The sequence below is a fragment of the Onychostoma macrolepis genome, chromosome 02 (genome assembly GCF_012432095.1).
Source record: "Onychostoma macrolepis isolate SWU-2019 chromosome 02, ASM1243209v1, whole genome shotgun sequence".
Taxonomy (NCBI): Eukaryota; Metazoa; Chordata; class Actinopteri; order Cypriniformes; family Cyprinidae; genus Onychostoma; species Onychostoma macrolepis.
The window spans coordinates 19,891,364-19,908,479 of record NC_081156.1 but is presented as its reverse complement, the minus strand read 5'-3'; the positions used below and the strand labels follow the sequence as shown (position 1 = coordinate 19,908,479).

Below are 17,116 nucleotides of genomic sequence, written 5' to 3'. Positions count from 1 at the left end.
TATAAAGGATGGTACTGATTATTTCAATAGCGTCTTTAGAAACTGTTTGCTGTCCCTTTCAGTGTTTTGTACTTGAACGTCCTGCTGTCCTATTAAAATAATACATGAATATTTTGTTTTTTTAACACAAGTAGCCTATTATATTAGCCCAAAATAAAAACTACTTTTAGAAACCTATCTTTTTAAATTATAAAACAAAAATATTTTCAAATGAGCTTTATGTCATTTTAAAAAATCCATTATTTTAATGACATTGATACCAGTTTAAATTGTAATTTATCTAAATTAACTTAATTAAAGGATAATTAAACTGACGTTAACGCATAATACAATAAACACACCCGTTACCTTACTTTAACAATTCATTCATTTTAGCAGTCATTCTGGCATTCTTCCTAATTTTGATAATTTGAACCTACCCCTGCAGGATAACGCATGGGCTATTCCAGTCGGTGATGTAAGGATCTGTCGACGGGACTTTCCCATTGCACTAATCTACAGAGGGGTGCTGTGGGTCGTCAGTAACCAGCGTGGCAGCCGTTGTTTAGGTGTCCTGCCTTTTTTTTTTACTGGGATAGGTATGTGAATTTTTACTAGATTTACTGCATCAGTATCTCGGATCTAGATGGACATATTTTTACGAGTTTCATAAGACGTTAGAGTTTTAGAATATTTATTTCAAACGACAGACTGAAGTCAAACAGCTCCGTTGCTAGCTAGCTTATTTGTAATTATGTGTTATGCTGCTTCTTGTCAGCACAACAAGCTTTATTATTGACCATTAGTGCTCTTTAAAAAGACACTATATTTGAATGTGGACGAAGGAACTAAAATAATCTATCAAAATACACGTAACGTCAGCTATAAAGAATTTAAGTACTCAGTTGTTGACAGTTAACGTTAGCTAACGTTAGTGGACTGCTCAGCTAATGTTAACGCAGTTAACAAAACAAACTCATAACCACAGTCTTATATACACAATAGTTTGTCTTAAAAGTAAGTTGTTTAAAATAAACCAAAAGTCATTGTGGTTTATATTGACATGGTTGCTGGATGACTTTTCGTCATTCTTTTTTAAAAGCTCATGTATTCGTATAATGTTTGCTGAACGTTTTTTACTAATGTACAAGCCTAACGAGCAATATGTCTCTTCTATTTCAGTTTTAATATCACAGAATTGTCAAAATGTCTAGCAAAAGGGCTAAGGGAAAAACCACCAAAAAGCGCCCCCAGCGGGCCACCTCAAACGTGTTTGCCATGTTCGACCAGTCCCAGATCCAGGAATTCAAAGAAGCCTTCAACATGATCGATCAGAACCGTGATGGCTTCATTGATAAGGAGGATCTGCATGATATGTTGGCTTCATTAGGTAAGGACAAAATGGAGTTGGCAAGGCAGAAAGGTTAAATCTTTTATCATTGACCTTGGCCCTTAATGACCCAGTTTCCTTCTAATGGACTTCACTTCATCTTTTTTTCCACATAAATACTATTAAAAATATTAGCATAAACTGAATACTAAATAATACTAAATAATTTTGCCAATATTATATTTTAAATAGCATTTATAGAGTTCTGGAAAGGTTAAAGAGAAGTCTCAATCAGGTACAAACTTTATCTTTAGAAAATCAATATATTGCAAGCCATTTAGAGAGTTTTATGGCATTCCTTTTTTTCCACTTGTATGAGTTTCTTTCTTTTGCTGAACACAAAAGAATATGTTTTGAATTTTTTTTTTTTTTTTTTTCTCCAATACTATGAAAGTCAAAGGCTACTGTTAAATCTTTTTGTGCTGTCAAACGATTAATCGCATCCAAAATAAAAGTTTTTGTTTACATAATATATGTGTGCGTACTGTGTATATTTATGTATATATAATTACACACACATGCATGTGTATATATTTTGAAAATATTTGCATGCATATGTATATTTGTATAATTTATAAATGTATTTAATAACATTTTTCTTAAATATATACATGCATGTGTGTGTATTTGTGAATATATATATATATATATATATATATATATATATATATATATATAATAAATATACACAGTGCACATGCATATATTATGTAAACAAAACTTTTTGAATGTGATTGTTCGACAGCACTAAAATGTTTAGTTACCAACATTCTTCAAAATATCATCTTTTGTGCTCCGCAGCATAAAGAAACTGATTCAGGTTTGGAATTTTCATCTCTTTAAAAGCTACATTTGATCAAAAACAAACAGCTTTTGACTGACAGGTTATTTCATTGTTAGGTAAGAACCCCACAGATGAATACCTCGAGGCGATGATGAATGAAGCCCCTGGTCCCATTAACTTCACCATGTTCCTCACAATGTTTGGAGAGAAGCTTAATGGCACAGATCCTGAGGATGTTATCAAAAACGCATTTGCTTGTTTTGATGAGGAGGGGACGGGTAAGCATGAACAAACCACTGAAATAAAATAGCAAGTAACACTGGTGATCTGTATTAGTCTGAAGTACCAAAATTAGAGGAATATATGCTGTATTTGATAAACATTTGTTAGGTTATTAATAATCAGGTTGCCTCATTTATCCTAGGTTTTATTCAGGAGGACTACCTGAGGGAGCTCTTGACCACTATGGGAGACAGGTTCACAGACGAAGAAGTAGATGAGCTGTTTAGAGAGGCCCCTATTGACAAGAAAGGAAACTTCAACTACGTAGAATTCACACGCATCCTGAAACACGGTGCTAAAGATAAGGATGATTAGGACAAGGCCAAACACTACTGAAACTAATGAAAACTACACTGTAACACTACAACATGTTTAATTGTCTTCTTTTCCCTACATTCATGGGCTAGTGCAAAGGGATACATTCATCAGCAAGGCAAAATCATTTGACTCTACTGGACCTTCTCTTAAACAGTCTAAGTAGACTTGTACATAACTATGAAATAATTAGACATGTAATTTGTGGTAAAGCTCAAAGTGAACGAATGCTGTTCTGGTATGTAAATGTTGAGAAATAAATTCTGGAATTATTCAATGTAGCCTGGAGTTGCTGGATATTTGCACTTTGTAATAAACAATTTGAAATAAGTCATCAAGTTAAGTCAATTTTCATTACAGAATGTGGGACATTGTATGGAGAGAAAAAAAAGTCAGTAAAAATTTCTCCCAACATTTTTTACATTTAAAAAAAAACAAAAAACGTTTTTAGCATTTTAATTCATAATATCATTAAAACCTAATAGATATAGGATTTTACAGAACAGGACAAATTGCCAAAGATTTACTGAGATGACACAAAAGTTGTCTTCAAATGTTTAATTTCTCTCAATAACTTCACAACAGCATTTGAGACAGAAATTGATGGGGAAAACCACCAGTGGTTTGAAGCACCCTGAGATTTAATCATGATAAAAACAAAACAAGGACTATCAATTCTGAAATCTTTTGCTTCGCATAAGTTCACTCTTTTCATAAATAGAACATTTTTTTTTATCCAAAAGTTTTACTGCACAAAACTGATTTATTGAATTAGACAATTTATTTATGTTAGATCCTTTAAAAGGATATTCTTCCAGCACCGTTTTTCTCTTTGATCGAAATTAGACTATAAATCCAACATCTGTCAGGCTAGATAACAAAGTTTAAAGAGAGAACAGTGTGGTCCAGATGGTCAAAACTCCTTAAACCTAGCCATAAGTATTTCCAAAAATTAGCATGAAAAATCTAAACTCATAAGAAAACGATTTCAGAATGTTTCAAATGCTGCCTGCTCTTCTCTGCATGACAGGTGCATGTGTAGGTTGTGGGGTGTAGACGAACTGCAGGACCACCTCCAGTGCCAAAGCTCTCAGTGAGGTTCTTCATTTGCAGCACCAGTAACTACTGATGTCAGGAGTCTTACTTCATGATCAATCTGCTAAGGCTAAGTTTTTTGTCTGAATCTTAGCCAAGTGATCTGATATTCCAGCTTCAATTTTGTCACACTGAGCTAAGAACCCCTGAGCATGAGGAAAATAAAGAAAACGATATTTAAGATATGAAATCAAATAATGGTCATAGGTATGTTAAAGTCTAAGATACTTAATTAAAACCCAATATTAAAGGAATAGTTCACCCAAAAATTTATATTTACATCCAATAACATAAATGGGTTTGTTTCTTCATCTGAACAGATTTGGAGAAATTTAGCTTAACATCACTTGCTCACCAATGAATCCTCTGCAGTGAATGGGTGCCGGCAGGATAAGAGTCCAAACAACTAATAAAAACATCACAATCATCCACACAACTCCAGTCCATCAATTAGCATTTTGTGAAGCAAAATGCTGCATGTTTGTAAGAGAAAACTCCATTATTAGAACGTTTTCAACTTAAAACTGTTGCTTTCTGCAACATTCTCCAGGAAAAATTCATCTAGTCTTAATCAGAAGAGAAACATGCACAGATCGAGCATTGCTTACAAGTGAAAAACAGTCCAAAATGGTTATAAACAAATATGTTGGTTGATTTTGATGTCAGAGGATGGACTTTTTCACTGGATGAATTATGGACTGGTATTTTGGCCAGAAGTGACAGTTTAAAGTTAAAACATCTTAATGATTTATTTGTTTCTTACAAACATGCACCTTTTCACTTCACAAGGACTGGAGTCGTGTGGATTATTGTGATGTTTTTTATCAGCTGTTTGGACTCTCATTCAATGCAGATGATCTATTGCAAGTGATCATCTCCAAATCATCTCCATCTCAGATGGCCTGAGGGTCAGTAAATTTTCAGCAAATTACAATTTTTGCGTGAACTATTCATTTAATAAGTCGTAATCATACCTGAACAGTTTTCACAAGTCCTTTTTTCTTCATCCTGCAATCACTAAAACTCTCAGGCAAGCCCTGTAAAAAATTTACATAAAGAGGCACAAATAAGCTTTACGGAGTATCGGAAGCAGCAAAATATTTTCTTCCTAATTGTGTTGTACATCCGAGTATAAAACAATGCATTTACAAAATAGGTAAGGTGAATTTTCATTTCATGCCTACTTTAAGAAACAATATAACAACAACAAAAAACAATTACCATTCCATCTATTTCCTCTAGGATTTTCATGAACTGCTCAGAGGCAACTTTCACCCTCTGGTCCAGTTTGTTAAGAGCCTCTGCTTGCAACTCTTTTGCAAGAAAACCCTGTAAATAATCCATTAAATTATGAAATTACCATATTGCCAAGCCTATTATAACACGTACAGTGCTCAAGAAGAAAAATAAAGAGATTTTTATCCATATTTCACTTACATTCTTAAGTCCTGTGAGTTCACCATCCACCTTCTCAAGCTTCTTGGCAGTTTGTTCCATTGACTTTTCAATGTCTTTGAGCTTTTTAAGTTCAACTTCCTCCTCTGGGCTGTTCTGTAAAAATAAAGCAGCTTGTCATACAATACAATTACAGTTCTATCTGTATGAATTAATGAATGGCACATTTTACCCTCTTTCCAATCATCATCAGTTTACAACCCTGCTTTATTCCAAAGCTGGACAGAGGCTCCTCCATCTCCTTCAGTGATTTCCCTACAGCCAGAACAACATAACATTACAATTCCAGTGATCCAGATATTCGGATGTTACTGTTGCACTGGCACAGAACAATGATGCTTTTATTTCAAAAACTGCATCATTCTATTGAGTTAAACTAATGATAATTACTGTAGTTTATACCCAAAACACAGGTGGCCTTTTACAGTTGAGTAAATATCACGCATGAAGCACATGAGGAGTATACTGTGTTACCTTTAAATATGACTTTCTGGGATGGTGCTGGTACTCCTGTGGCATCTGTCAGCGCCTCACACAAATCCTTTAACAGTGGTTCATGTCCATCCTGTGCTGTTAAAGTGATGTTGTGTTTGGTTGTGCCTGGTGCAAGAAGAAAAAGACAGGCTTAATACTCAAAATGATTCAGAGAGCTAACTAGCACCGTTATCTGCAGATCCAGCATTGACATTTACACATTAACTAATCGTAATTCGATTACAATTAACCTGGAAACTCAAAATATACATTCTTAGCCTCAAAATGTAACTAATATTGGAATAAACGTCTGTGGTTTAGAGGGATGTTCAAATAATGGTACAGTAGCTAGCTTCAACACTGTCGTTCCGTATAAAGCCTCAATTAAAATATCGACAGCATTTATTTTCGATACATCTTAATCTTAGTAAATATAAAAAGGTAGTCAGTTATCTTTACCATAAGCAACTGTCACTGTCATAGTGTTCTCCGTCATATCGGCACACTATTAGCTATCGCTTCACAACTTTACACTGTATACACATGCAACCGGAAGTGACGTGTTTGTGCGTGTACGTGTACGTCACGCCCCTTTTCCGCGCCTCATCCATCTGTCCTTCTGTATCAAGTTGGCTTGAACAAGCCATTTTTTTTTTGTATTTACTCAAGCACAATTCGGAAGGATTGAAGAAAATATATATATATAGAAAACTGGGGTGTGTGATTTTTTTTTTTTTTTTTGAGAATGTAATTTTAGAATGTAAAAAAATATATATACATTACGCAATTTATTCATTTATACGCAGGAAAAAGTTGGCTTTTTGCAAATCAGACCACACATAAACATTTTGATCGAACTAAATGCACAAGAAAAAAACCGCTGAAAATATAACGTTTTGAAGGCACCAAGTTTTATGTAACTGTTTTTGTTTTGTTTTGTTTTTTAATGTTGTAAATAATGCAACTGTGTAATACTGCTTCTTGTTCAGTCTGCCTTTCTTCTGAAATGTGTTATTGCTGCATGAATAGCCTAATGGTTCCACAAAAATGCTCTGCAGTTTTCAAATACCACCATTTATTGCATCTCTTACAGACTCGTGATGCATTTCACATTTCAGAATATTTCAGATCTTGATGTATAACAATAATGAAGTTTTTTATCAAGAAAACCAGGTCATTTTAATAATCCAAGCAATATTTGGACTAGTTGATGGCTGCTCCACGCAGGTTCTTCATTCATGCTACCCAGAACTATGGACTTGATCAGTCTCAACAATAATTCTGTCGACATTTCAACAAGATTCAGAGTCCAGAGTGAAGCGAGACACACAAGAGCATAGACATTAATATTAATTGTTAAATGTAAAATAATATTAAGAATATGAGTTTATATGTGTTTATATGCAATTAATATAATTAACAATTTAACATGTAATTAGATGTTGTAATGTGTGTAATTTTTATAAAAGAAAATCCCCATGCTCTAAAAATGAGTTTCTTCAATAACTCGACTTTCCCCAACTGTTTGTATCTCATATCATCCAGAATTATTTTTGTTTGGACATGCATTATAATGCAATATAAAGGTATGTTCAGATATAATGGAAAGTAGGTGATCTAAAATTCTAATAATAAATAATAAAGGGATATGCCATGAGTTTTACTTGGATATCTAAAAACTGTAATCTCGTCAGAATTTACTGGGTTATGGAAATCAGGCGAACCTGTTTACATGACCAAATTCTAAATAAACCTGGAAAATCAAGCTTTGTGAGATCATGTTAAACATTAAACTGAAGTTACAATGCCATGTGCTAGACTGGGCAATGAATACAACACAACATGTTCAATATCATCAGCACAAGAAAAACTTCCCCCACCAGCTGTAAACAAAACATTGATCAGAGAACAGATTCTTATGTGGCAGGGATCTGTGGTAGGCCAAACTCATCCACCAGAACGCCATCCTGAGAAATACAAATACAAATATGCACTGAGTAAATCACAAAGACAAATAATGACGAATGATAATGAATAGGAATATTTTGTCATTGACAATTTTAAAAATGTAATCTGCACCTTATTGGTTTTAGTGTCGCTGGGCATTCCTTCAGGAATGGAGGGTGCAGACGAGGCTTCATCCAAGTAAGAGCTGTCATCATCCAGCAGTAACTCATCTCCCAGAGCATCCAGCTCTGCAACAGAGAAAAAAAGTGAAGCTCTAAGCTCCATACACACACACACACACACACACACACACACAAACTACCTGCTTCTAGTTCATCCTCATCGATCTCTGGTGTGCCATAGCTGCGACTGAGAGCTTCCTGCACCTCGTTTGCCTCTTCCATCATGTCTTCCAGTTGATCCTGCAGGTCCTATCAGTCACAAAGATTGGTAATGAAAAGTGTACCTTATTTACCACTGATCATCAATCAAAAATATTGCTTAAAAACAGCCAATATCAAAATGATTGGTGTATATACTTCAATCTGATCCATTTTCACTTGTTTATATGCTTTCTTCATTTCTTTTGCTCCAATCTTCATAGCCTCCACCTACAAAAGAATAAAATATCTGTAGAATCATCTGTAGAAAAATTAAAAATCCAATAATTATAATATATTTTATTACTGAAAATATGGACACCAGCAAAACAGAATGACATTTTACAAAGTAATTATATATATATAATGAATAAATAAATAAAATAAATATTTTTATGAATTAATATTGCTGGGAATAACATGGACAGCAGTAAAGTTAAATAACAAGACTTTACTGTTGTTTTTGTGTCCCTTAAAGACTGGATTGTATAGTTGGCTTGTTCCATATTAAATGACTGTTGGGAAAGCTGATCTCTTTGTCCTTCATACCTGCATAATACAGTGAAAAGAAAAGCAAAAACAGAATTTAACATTGTTATTATAAATGTTATTGTTATTATATTTTTATCAGTTTTATCCTTTTCCGATTTGAAATGAAAACAATCTTAGATATTGAAATAAACATTTCACACATTGCAAACGAATATTAGTGCAGGGAAAAACTCACATTCTCTTTTGTTTCAGCACTCTCATCGCCTTCTGTTTCACTGCATTCTGTAAAAAGATTGTTCATCTCACGCTTAGAGAACTGTGTATGATTTATAGTGGAATCCAAAAATTTGAGACCACTTTGAAAATCTGGGATTCAAAATACCAAACATGTAAATAAAGTAAATTTGTGAACTAAAGGACAGATGATACACAAGGTGCTCTTTGGATCATCAGGTTTGACATAAACGTGGAGTTAATAAAGCTGTAATATACATAATGTGAAATGTCAGTGACAACATTCTCAAGGACACTAAATTTACACTGATTTGAATGCAGCTATCAGAGGGAGGACATACAAAATTAAGATGTTAATTTTTCAATTAAAAATGAAAATTGATTCACAAGTTGATCATATTATTTGTAATGAAAACAAATGTATTGAAAGTGCAAAACAGACTTTTGGATCTCACTGTACAGCTGCCTATATAGTTAGAATGAGAGATTGCATTATTGCATGTTGACATGATATCAACTCGAGTCTCTGATCCTCACTTTTGATGGTCCTTCCCTCATCTTTTTCATCTGGTCCTTATACTTCATTAGCTCTGCGTCGATTCTCGCTATTTTCTTATCGACTGATTCGATCCTCGTATCCACCTATAACGGGAACAGCACACAGCATCCACAGTACATCCATGTCTGACATGCAAACACCAATCAGGATGCTGCACTCATGTTCTGGGAGACAGTCACAACAATGCACTACTTACATTGCCTATGCAGTCAGAAAGGTTAGGAGTAGGCGTTTGTTTGCTCCGTCCGAAAATTCGGTTCATTTTTAAACGGGACTGACACTTATTTGCTTTGTTAAAGGATTTAAATGCTGTTCAGAGAGAGCTTGTTCCGGTCGGTTGGAGAATACACACCATAATAAAAGTCACGGCTATCCGCTGTTTTTCTATTGGTTCCCACAGGTAAAGCTTTAGAAATTCGGTGCTTCTTGTGTAGGCAATAGCTGTATGTGTCTCTTTCGTCTCATTTTCCCCTTGAAATTGTTTCGTCACATCGCTTTAAAGTTTAAACCAACTAATATAGGGAGACTAATAATCAAATAAATAAATGGATTACCTACGTATTAAATGGATTTACGTATTAAATAAATAAATGGATTAACGTTATTTACATTCATTTGTTGGTATGAATGTATCTAAATGTATGTTAATTATTGCCACTGGCTACTATTACCAGGCTTTTATATAGTTCATGACTGATTTGATATATTCATGATTGATATTTTTGTTGTTGTAATAATTATATATATATATATATATATATATATATATATATATATATATTATTCTAGCAACATTCAGTAGGCTTCACTTTCATGTTGCTATAACCACAATGATATGATAATATAAATTTACCCGATTCCAGTCAGGAAAGATGGTAGACAAGTATTTCAGTTCAAAAAATGATGGAGTGTGTAAATACAGACAAGTCATTTTCTGTCAAAATATGTTTGTAATTACACACCTCACAGATTCCATGTAAATGAATTGTACATGCTCCTTCTCTAGGGCTGTTCTAAACAGATGTTTCACAGTCTCATATAGAGTGACCTTGAAGCGCTATGTTTATCCATTAATGTCTACCATGGCAACGTTAACACTTCATCAGACTCACCAAGAACTAGAGTACTGATAGAACCGTCTCTGAAAAGTGTTAATGTGCACATAAACTCTTTAAAAAAAAAAGCCTGCGATTTTCTGTTCCTTGAAGCCTACCATCATTTTAAGTTGAAAAGCCTGGTGTATGAAAAATATTTAATGCACCTTTGTAGGGACTGTTCAAAAAATGTAAATTCTGTCATCGTTTATTCTTCTTCATATCGTTCTAAAGTGAGGAATTTAGCAGAATGGTTCCACTTATACTGTATTTGCAAATGAGCATTTGGACTACTAAAGATCTCTTTTGTTGGTTCCGTGAAAGAAAGAAATCAATGAAATCGGAGTGAAATCTTTGATGAAGTAAAATTTTGTATAATCTTCAATGGATATTTTATGTTACAAATATCACCAGTTTACCGAGAGAAAATCTTTCTCTTTTTTTTTTTTTCTAAATTAAGGCTATAGATGTAGTGTCCATTGATTTCAAGCCCTCATGTCTTCCTCTATGCCATATCTGAGATGTTCTCATTATACTGACAAGCATCAAAGGTGTGGAAAAAAGAATTTGTCTCTTGCTATTTGAAATAGGCTATAAGATGCACAATAGGTTGCCATGGCGATACTGCCTTTGTTACATGGTTACGCTTCTTTCATCTGGCTTTGTTGTCTTGAATGATTTTTCGGACACATTCAGTCGTGATGGATGAAAACCCCATAATTGACATCTTTGAACAGAACATGACTTATCTCAACACTGATTCTTACAGTTCAATTTATTGACGATATAATTTTCAAATACAGGTAATATTATACAAGCAAGGTACAACTGATGGCATAGCAAAGCTCATTTCATTTTATTTCAAATGATTTTATTTTTATTTTTAAATTCCACATATTGAAACACAAGCTGAGAAAGAAAACTTGCTAACACATTCAAAAAGCGCCGTGATATAATAGTGTATAAGCACATTACTGAAAATACAGTGGAACTTACAGAAGCTTCTCTCACTCTGCCTGCACTTCATAGTCCTATAACACCATAAAGCATCTAAGATGACCAAATATTTGCAATAATGTCATATATATATTGATTTACAAAAAACCAAAGGCACAAAGGGCATTACATTTTTCAAAAGAATTTTGCCATTCCTAATACTGTTGTGGCAATAGAGCACTAATGATTTCATAATATATATTTGATGAGTGAATCTTAGTCACACACACCCAAGGAACAAAACTACAGTAAAAGATTACATTTTTACGAACGTCAAGACAATATATATATATTGCCTTCACAACCTAAAGGCAACATTACAAATACTTACAAAAATCAACTGTTACATCAATAATATCAAAAACGATGCACGTTTGAACTGTTTTCTACGTTACCACAGAAATTATTTTGTATTTTCTTTTCATCGTTACTCAGAGATTCCCACATTTTCATTGTCAAACATGCAATAGAGATGTACATCTTTTTTGTTGGTCTAGAGAAATGATAATACACTGTATTAAGCACGAACAACCTGACTAAGTAGATTCAGTCCTTTAGTTGGTTGTTTTAAAGCCCTATTCCCAAAAACAACATAAAAATCCTTAGACTCCCTCTAAGGCAACTTAGATACATAATCCTTCATACATAATCATTCATAATCCTTTTCAGACGTAATCCTTCGATCTAAATCAAATACAGAGAATATAAAGCACTTAGACAGTAAGCAGTTCTGAAAGCACTACACTCACTTTGCTCAAACTGCTGTAGATTACATTTTTTTTTTTTTTTCACTTTTCCACCATTACAGGTATATACTAGTTTCCTGAGTGATAATTATGTGACACTGCTGATTAATATACATGGATTTATATATATATATATATATATATATATATATATATAGCAGGATTGTTTTACAATGCAAAATACAAGTTTATGTACAGTATTTACAGTACAAACAGATGCATACATACAGTGTTTTTGTTTGCTGTTTTTGGCTACACTATTTTTCATCATGTCTACTCAAGCGAAACTGTAAGTTAGAATTAAAATATGGTGCCTAATATATTATATATCCCAAAGGACGTATTACGCAAAAGGATCTTTAAGCATGACGTTTGATTGTGAGGGACCAGATTTGAATCATACATCATCTTTGGTCAATGGACATTCAAAAAAGCAATAAACAAAGATTTGAATGAGGTGATGCACTGTAGTTAAAAAAAAAAAAAAAAAGATCATATTTGAATGGAAAAAGACTGTAAAAAGACAGTAAAAACCCAGTGATTTGTTAATGGTAATTCCCTTACTATATACCAGGAAAAACTGTGATAATGGGACATTAATAAATTTACAGTTTTTGGAAGTGAAAAAGAACAAGTGATCCTATCATTTGTAGTGAAAAAACGTAAATTGCCATTCCCAGAATACCCTGCGTGACACTTCGCATTTGAAGGCTTTTGATTGAAATAACTGTTTCTTCTTAGTTTTTTCTTATCAGTTATGTACACTAGGACTTTACTGCATTATTTTATAGTCATGAATATTAATGTATATCTTCTGTATATTAATATTAACCCCTTGTGGAAAGGTTGTGATGAGCTTTGATTCAACGTGTGGCTTTCTCATGAACACTTGTGTTTTTGGTGGTTGTCAACATATTATAAAAGCATAAAACATATTTTAAAATTTCAGTAGGTTGGTGTTTTAACATGATATCAGTTAGTAAAATATCATATATGGGTTTTTACTTTAAACATAAAAGTTTAAAGTTTTATAGTAATTTATTTTTGTAGTGTACTATAAAAATCTGAATATGGACATACAAAACAAAACAATGATTTTGCTAAAAGATCCCCTTTTGCTCTAGCAATAGTTAGCCCATTTTTCTAAACGTAAAGGGCACAATCTCTTCCTCAGATGGCGGTGGTGATCTGTGTCAGTCCCAGATCATTTGAGTCCTCTCGACCATGAAAGGAAGACAGCTCCACGGCTAGTCATACAGGTCGACCTTGCCCCCCGTCCCCTTTGGCCTCTGCTGGGCACGTGTGCTCACGAAGAGTGCTTCTGACCCGACTGACGCCATGCCCGTCCCTCAGGGTCCGACCTGGACAGCAGAAGTCCCTGAAGCAACGTTTGAAGTTCTCATCAAGGAACGCATACAGGATGGGGTTCAGGCTGCTGTTGGTGTATCCCAGCGCCACACAGAAGAAGTAGGCCGCCATGACCGCAGTGGTCTCCGGCACTCCGGGCGCAAGAGCTTTGACTAGGATGAAGATGTGTATGGGCGTCCAGCACACCACAAACACAGCCACCACAACCAGCACTAGACGGGTGATGCGTCTCAGGTTGCGGTCTTTCTCCCGGGAGCCCGACAGCAGACGTACGCTCTTGAGACGCAGGACCATGAGCGTGTAGCACACCGTGATGATGAGGAGAGGAGCCACAAAGCCAAAGATGAAGACGCAGATCTTCATCAATGTGTCCCAGTAGATATACGGGTCTGGAAACTGCAGAGCACATTCTGTAGTGCCTGCAGAAGAAATATAACAACAGCGGTTAATTATTAATCAAAAGTGAGGACAGCTTAATCATCTGTGCTGTAATGAAGCCACTGTGGAAAGGAACAATAAACACATTAGGATGGAGTAGAGAACTCACAGTTCCATCATTTACTCTAAGATATTTTGGATTTCTTCCTAAATTATAATTAGATGTCACTGCTGATTATAATACATTGATTTATGGATAGATAGATAGATAGATAGATAGATAGATAGATAGATATAAAAATACAATTGTCCTAATAAATAATTAAATAATTAAATTCAATCAATCAATCAATCAATCAATAATACACTAGAATGTTTTAAAATTGTATACATAAATTATTGGTATTTTTAAAGATTAACTTAAAGTGAACATTAGATGATGGGTGACTAACTAACCCTAAATACCTAATATTACCAAAAGAAAAAAAAAAAGGTATTAAACGCCAACTACCAATATGGGTTAAAAGGGGGTATTTTATTTTAAGACATTCATAATCTTATTCAGCAAGGATGCATTAAAATAATCAAATGTTACAAAACATTCATTTTATTTCAAATAAATGCTGTTCTGTTCACCAATGAATCCTAAAAAAAGTATTATGGTTCCACAAAAATATTAAGCAGCACAACTGTTGTCAACATTGATAATAATAATAAATGTTTTTACACACCAAATAAGCATATCATAATGATTTCTGAAGGATTGTGTGAAACTGAAGACACAAGTAGTAATGACGGCTTGAAGATTTAGATGTGCCAACACAGGAATAAATGACATGTTAAAACACATTAAAAACAGAAAACAATTATTTTAAATTTCAATAATATTTGACATTACAGTAACTGTATTTTTACTGTATTTCTGATCAAATACATGCAGCTTTGCTGAGCATAAGAGAAAAATATTTTTAAAAATCCTACCGACCCCGCACTTTTGAATGGTAGTGTATATATCATTCATACCTACCATTGTTTGTTTGAGTGCTCCCAAGAACCATTGCAGGGATTCCAGCAGCCGAGGACAGCACCCAGATGAGGATGTTTATGATCTTAGCTTTCATGGGTGTCCGGAAGTCCAGGGCCTTGATGGGGTGGCAGACGGCCACATAGCGGTCCACACTCATCATGGTCAAGGTGAAGATACTAGTAAACATGTTATAGTAGTCGATGGAGATGAACACCTTACACACCACCTCTCCAAACGGCCAGGAGTTCAGCAGATAATCTGTGCTTTGAAAGGGCATGGTGGTGGTTACCAAGGCATCTGCAACAGCCAGGTTGAAGATGTAGATGTTTGTGGCGGTTTTCATTTTAGTGTATCTGTTTGGAAAATCCATTGAGACAGAGAGCGTCAAAATAAATCAAACACAACCCATCAGTGTGATAAATTCATGTATGAGACTGCTTTCAGACTGTATACTAAATAAACTGACAGCAATTTCCAAAACGTTACCAAACATTTCTCTTTCACTGGTTGTGTAAAGACATTATATATATATATATATATATATATATATATATATATATATATATATATATATCATTCACAGCTTAAACCCATCTATTTTTGTGATTATATTTACAGTATGACAGCTTGTGCTGTGATACATTATTCAACAAGCACAAACTGTGCAGTTCTTTATCTCAAATGTCTCAAAAACCCCATATTGCATCTTTACACAGCACAGTAATGCCATCTAAATGCCATATACATGACTGCCCTGTTTTAGTATGATTTTTATTCGTCTATACACAGAATGTGAGCAGACACAGTCCTTGCTCAAAGCAAATATATTTACTGTATGTCAAGGTAATTTTGACTGCATTGTGCATTCATATTTCAGTCCACCGGGGGGAGCCAAACTGCCGAATTGGACTTGAACCCTTGACTAAATGTTTTCCATAAAACAGGTATTTCGTCCAAACTATCCCATCAGAAACGTCTCACATGACTGTTTATAAATAAACTCTATTAAAAATTAGATAAATATTCTCAAAATGATATTTAAAGACACTCGTATGATAATCAATGCATCTTAGGACAATGCAGTTTCTTACCTGATAATGACATACATCACCAGGCAGTTTCCCACTAGTCCTACAACAAACACCACGGAATACACGGCAGTGATGATCGGAATAATAGGAGACATAGTTTCCTGCTCGTTCGTCCAGCTTTCATTCAGTGAATAGTTATAAATGTCCGAGACAACAGATTGCCATGTGAAGTTGGGTAAACACTTCTCGGGGTGTGATGAGGGGCATTTGTCCTCCTTAAAAATCTGCACCACGTTGCTGTCCATCGTCTGTTCATTTGCAAAATGAGAGCAAATGTCTAATTGAGTCACTGAAAAAGTTCAGTCGCTTTAGAATACATGCAGCTTATTAAAACGGTAAAATAATAATCAGAAATAAATACATGAATAAATAAACGACGGATATTAATGCCGACAGCTTTTTACAACATAATAATTTAGTGTGCATTTATTAAAAAATATATATACAGTGCATATATGCTTAAAACTGAATATGTTTTGCACTTTACCCCCCAAAAATGTCTAAAACAGTTGGTAAAACATCAAATATAAAAGTCTTACCTTATTATAAACCGCAAACCGCTAATTTAAATTGAAAATCCCAAGGTTTTAAAACAACAATGATGTCTGTGCGCAATGCGTTGATTTCTTTGGCCCGCTCCTATTCAACTGATGACTGACTGCCACCTTACGAGAGCAGCTGCCTCCGCCGCGCGAGCGTCCCGTATGACATCAGCTCTCATGTGACGGTCTCCATCTGAAACAGCCCGTGAAGCAGCTCTAGTCGTGTCTCACTGTGACTCTTCGCCTGTATCGGCGGCAATGAAGTTGTCTTCTAAATGTGATAAATGTCTTGAAAACATAAGCCACTTCTGTCGGTTAAATAGTTTTAATGTCTCATGAGATGGCGCGCGCCAAACTTCATATCAGGAGACATTTCACGCGCACACTGTCGCGAGAGAACTCAACAGGCAAAACCGCAGGTTCAATAAAGACAGCAGCAGGTGAAGTTCTCCAGAGTGAGTGGACATGATCTTTTATTCAAAGAGAGA

The 17,116-nt window shown here is 34.6% G+C and overlaps 4 protein-coding genes across 5 annotated transcripts; 1 reads left to right on the top strand and 3 right to left on the bottom strand.

Annotated features, from left to right (window-relative positions):
* The first annotated feature begins 421 nt into the window (after nt 1–421).
* On the top strand, nt 422–3,031 carry myl12.2 (myosin, light chain 12, genome duplicate 2). The gene is made up of 4 exons (XM_058759683.1): nt 422–578; nt 1,162–1,369; nt 2,270–2,431; nt 2,578–3,031. Exons 2-4 carry the CDS (start codon nt 1,186–1,188, stop codon nt 2,748–2,750), a joined length of 519 nt encoding a protein of 172 aa, XP_058615666.1. The 5' UTR covers nt 422–578; nt 1,162–1,185; the 3' UTR covers nt 2,751–3,031.
* Nucleotides 3,032–3,293: 262 nt separating this feature from the next.
* On the bottom strand, nt 3,294–6,377 carry bag1 (BCL2 associated athanogene 1). Of its 2 annotated transcripts, XM_058759664.1 has the most exons (7): nt 6,234–6,377; nt 5,775–5,900; nt 5,473–5,555; nt 5,283–5,396; nt 5,067–5,174; nt 4,820–4,882; nt 3,294–3,991 (listed from the first exon to the last, which is right to left on the bottom strand). In XM_058759664.1, exons 1-7 carry the CDS (start codon nt 6,268–6,270, stop codon nt 3,902–3,904), a joined length of 621 nt encoding a protein of 206 aa, XP_058615647.1. In that variant the 5' UTR covers nt 6,271–6,377; the 3' UTR covers nt 3,294–3,901. The 2 variants fall into 2 exon arrangements, with proteins under 2 accessions (XP_058615647.1, XP_058615655.1); XM_058759672.1 differs by lacking the exon at nt 5,067–5,174.
* A 105-nt stretch (nt 6,378–6,482) lies between these two features.
* On the bottom strand, nt 6,483–9,746 carry chmp5a (charged multivesicular body protein 5a). Its single transcript, XM_058759651.1, has 8 exons — nt 9,583–9,746; nt 9,365–9,469; nt 8,829–8,875; nt 8,557–8,650; nt 8,261–8,332; nt 8,044–8,152; nt 7,854–7,969; nt 6,483–7,741 (listed from the first exon to the last, which is right to left on the bottom strand). Exons 1-8 carry the CDS (start codon nt 9,646–9,648, stop codon nt 7,691–7,693), a joined length of 660 nt encoding a protein of 219 aa, XP_058615634.1. The 5' UTR covers nt 9,649–9,746; the 3' UTR covers nt 6,483–7,690.
* Nucleotides 9,747–11,277: 1,531 nt separating this feature from the next.
* On the bottom strand, nt 11,278–16,334 carry oprk1 (opioid receptor, kappa 1). The gene is made up of 3 exons (XM_058763808.1): nt 16,087–16,334; nt 14,996–15,348; nt 11,278–14,009 (listed from the first exon to the last, which is right to left on the bottom strand). The coding sequence occupies exons 1-3, from the start codon at nt 16,329–16,331 to the stop codon at nt 13,474–13,476; spliced, it is 1,134 nt and encodes a 377-aa protein (XP_058619791.1). The 5' UTR covers nt 16,332–16,334; the 3' UTR covers nt 11,278–13,473.
* Between the last annotated feature and the right edge of the window lie 782 nt (nt 16,335–17,116).

Bases quoted from the DNA above. Each gene is read 5' to 3' on its own strand.
- myl12.2 (XM_058759683.1), top strand. From the start codon at position 1,186: ATGTCTAGCAAAAGGGCTAAGGGAAAAACCACCAAAAAGCGCCCCCAG. The intron at 1,370-2,269 runs GTAAGGACAAAA...TTTCATTGTTAG, and splicing joins TGATATGTTGGCTTCATTAG to GTAAGAACCCCACAGATGAA. The intron at 2,432-2,577 runs GTAAGCATGAAC...CATTTATCCTAG, and splicing joins TTTTGATGAGGAGGGGACGG to GTTTTATTCAGGAGGACTAC.
- bag1 (XM_058759664.1), bottom strand. From the start codon at position 6,270: ATGACGGAGAACACTATGACAGTGACAGTTGCTTATG. The intron at 5,175-5,282 runs GTAAGTGAAATA...GATTATTTACAG, and splicing joins AACTCACAGGACTTAAGAAT to GGTTTTCTTGCAAAAGAGTT. The intron at 4,883-5,066 runs GTAATTGTTTTT...AATTTTTTACAG, and splicing joins TAGAGGAAATAGATGGAATG to GGCTTGCCTGAGAGTTTTAG.
- chmp5a (XM_058759651.1), bottom strand. From the start codon at position 9,648: ATGAACCGAATTTTCGGACGGAGCAAACAAACGCCTACTCCTAACCTT. The intron at 8,333-8,556 runs GTAAAGTCTTGT...ATTCTTTTGTAG, and splicing joins TAAGGGACACAAAAACAACA to GTGGAGGCTATGAAGATTGG. The intron at 8,153-8,260 runs GTATATACACCA...TGTGACTGATAG, and splicing joins TGAAAATGGATCAGATTGAA to GACCTGCAGGATCAACTGGA.
- oprk1 (XM_058763808.1), bottom strand. From the start codon at position 16,331: ATGGACAGCAACGTGGTGCAGATTTTTAAGGAGGACAAATGCCCCTCA. The intron at 15,349-16,086 runs GTAAGAAACTGC...TTTTCCAAACAG, and splicing joins GTGATGTATGTCATTATCAG to ATACACTAAAATGAAAACCG. The intron at 14,010-14,995 runs GTAGGTATGAAT...TTTCTTCTGCAG, and splicing joins GAGCACTCAAACAAACAATG to GCACTACAGAATGTGCTCTG.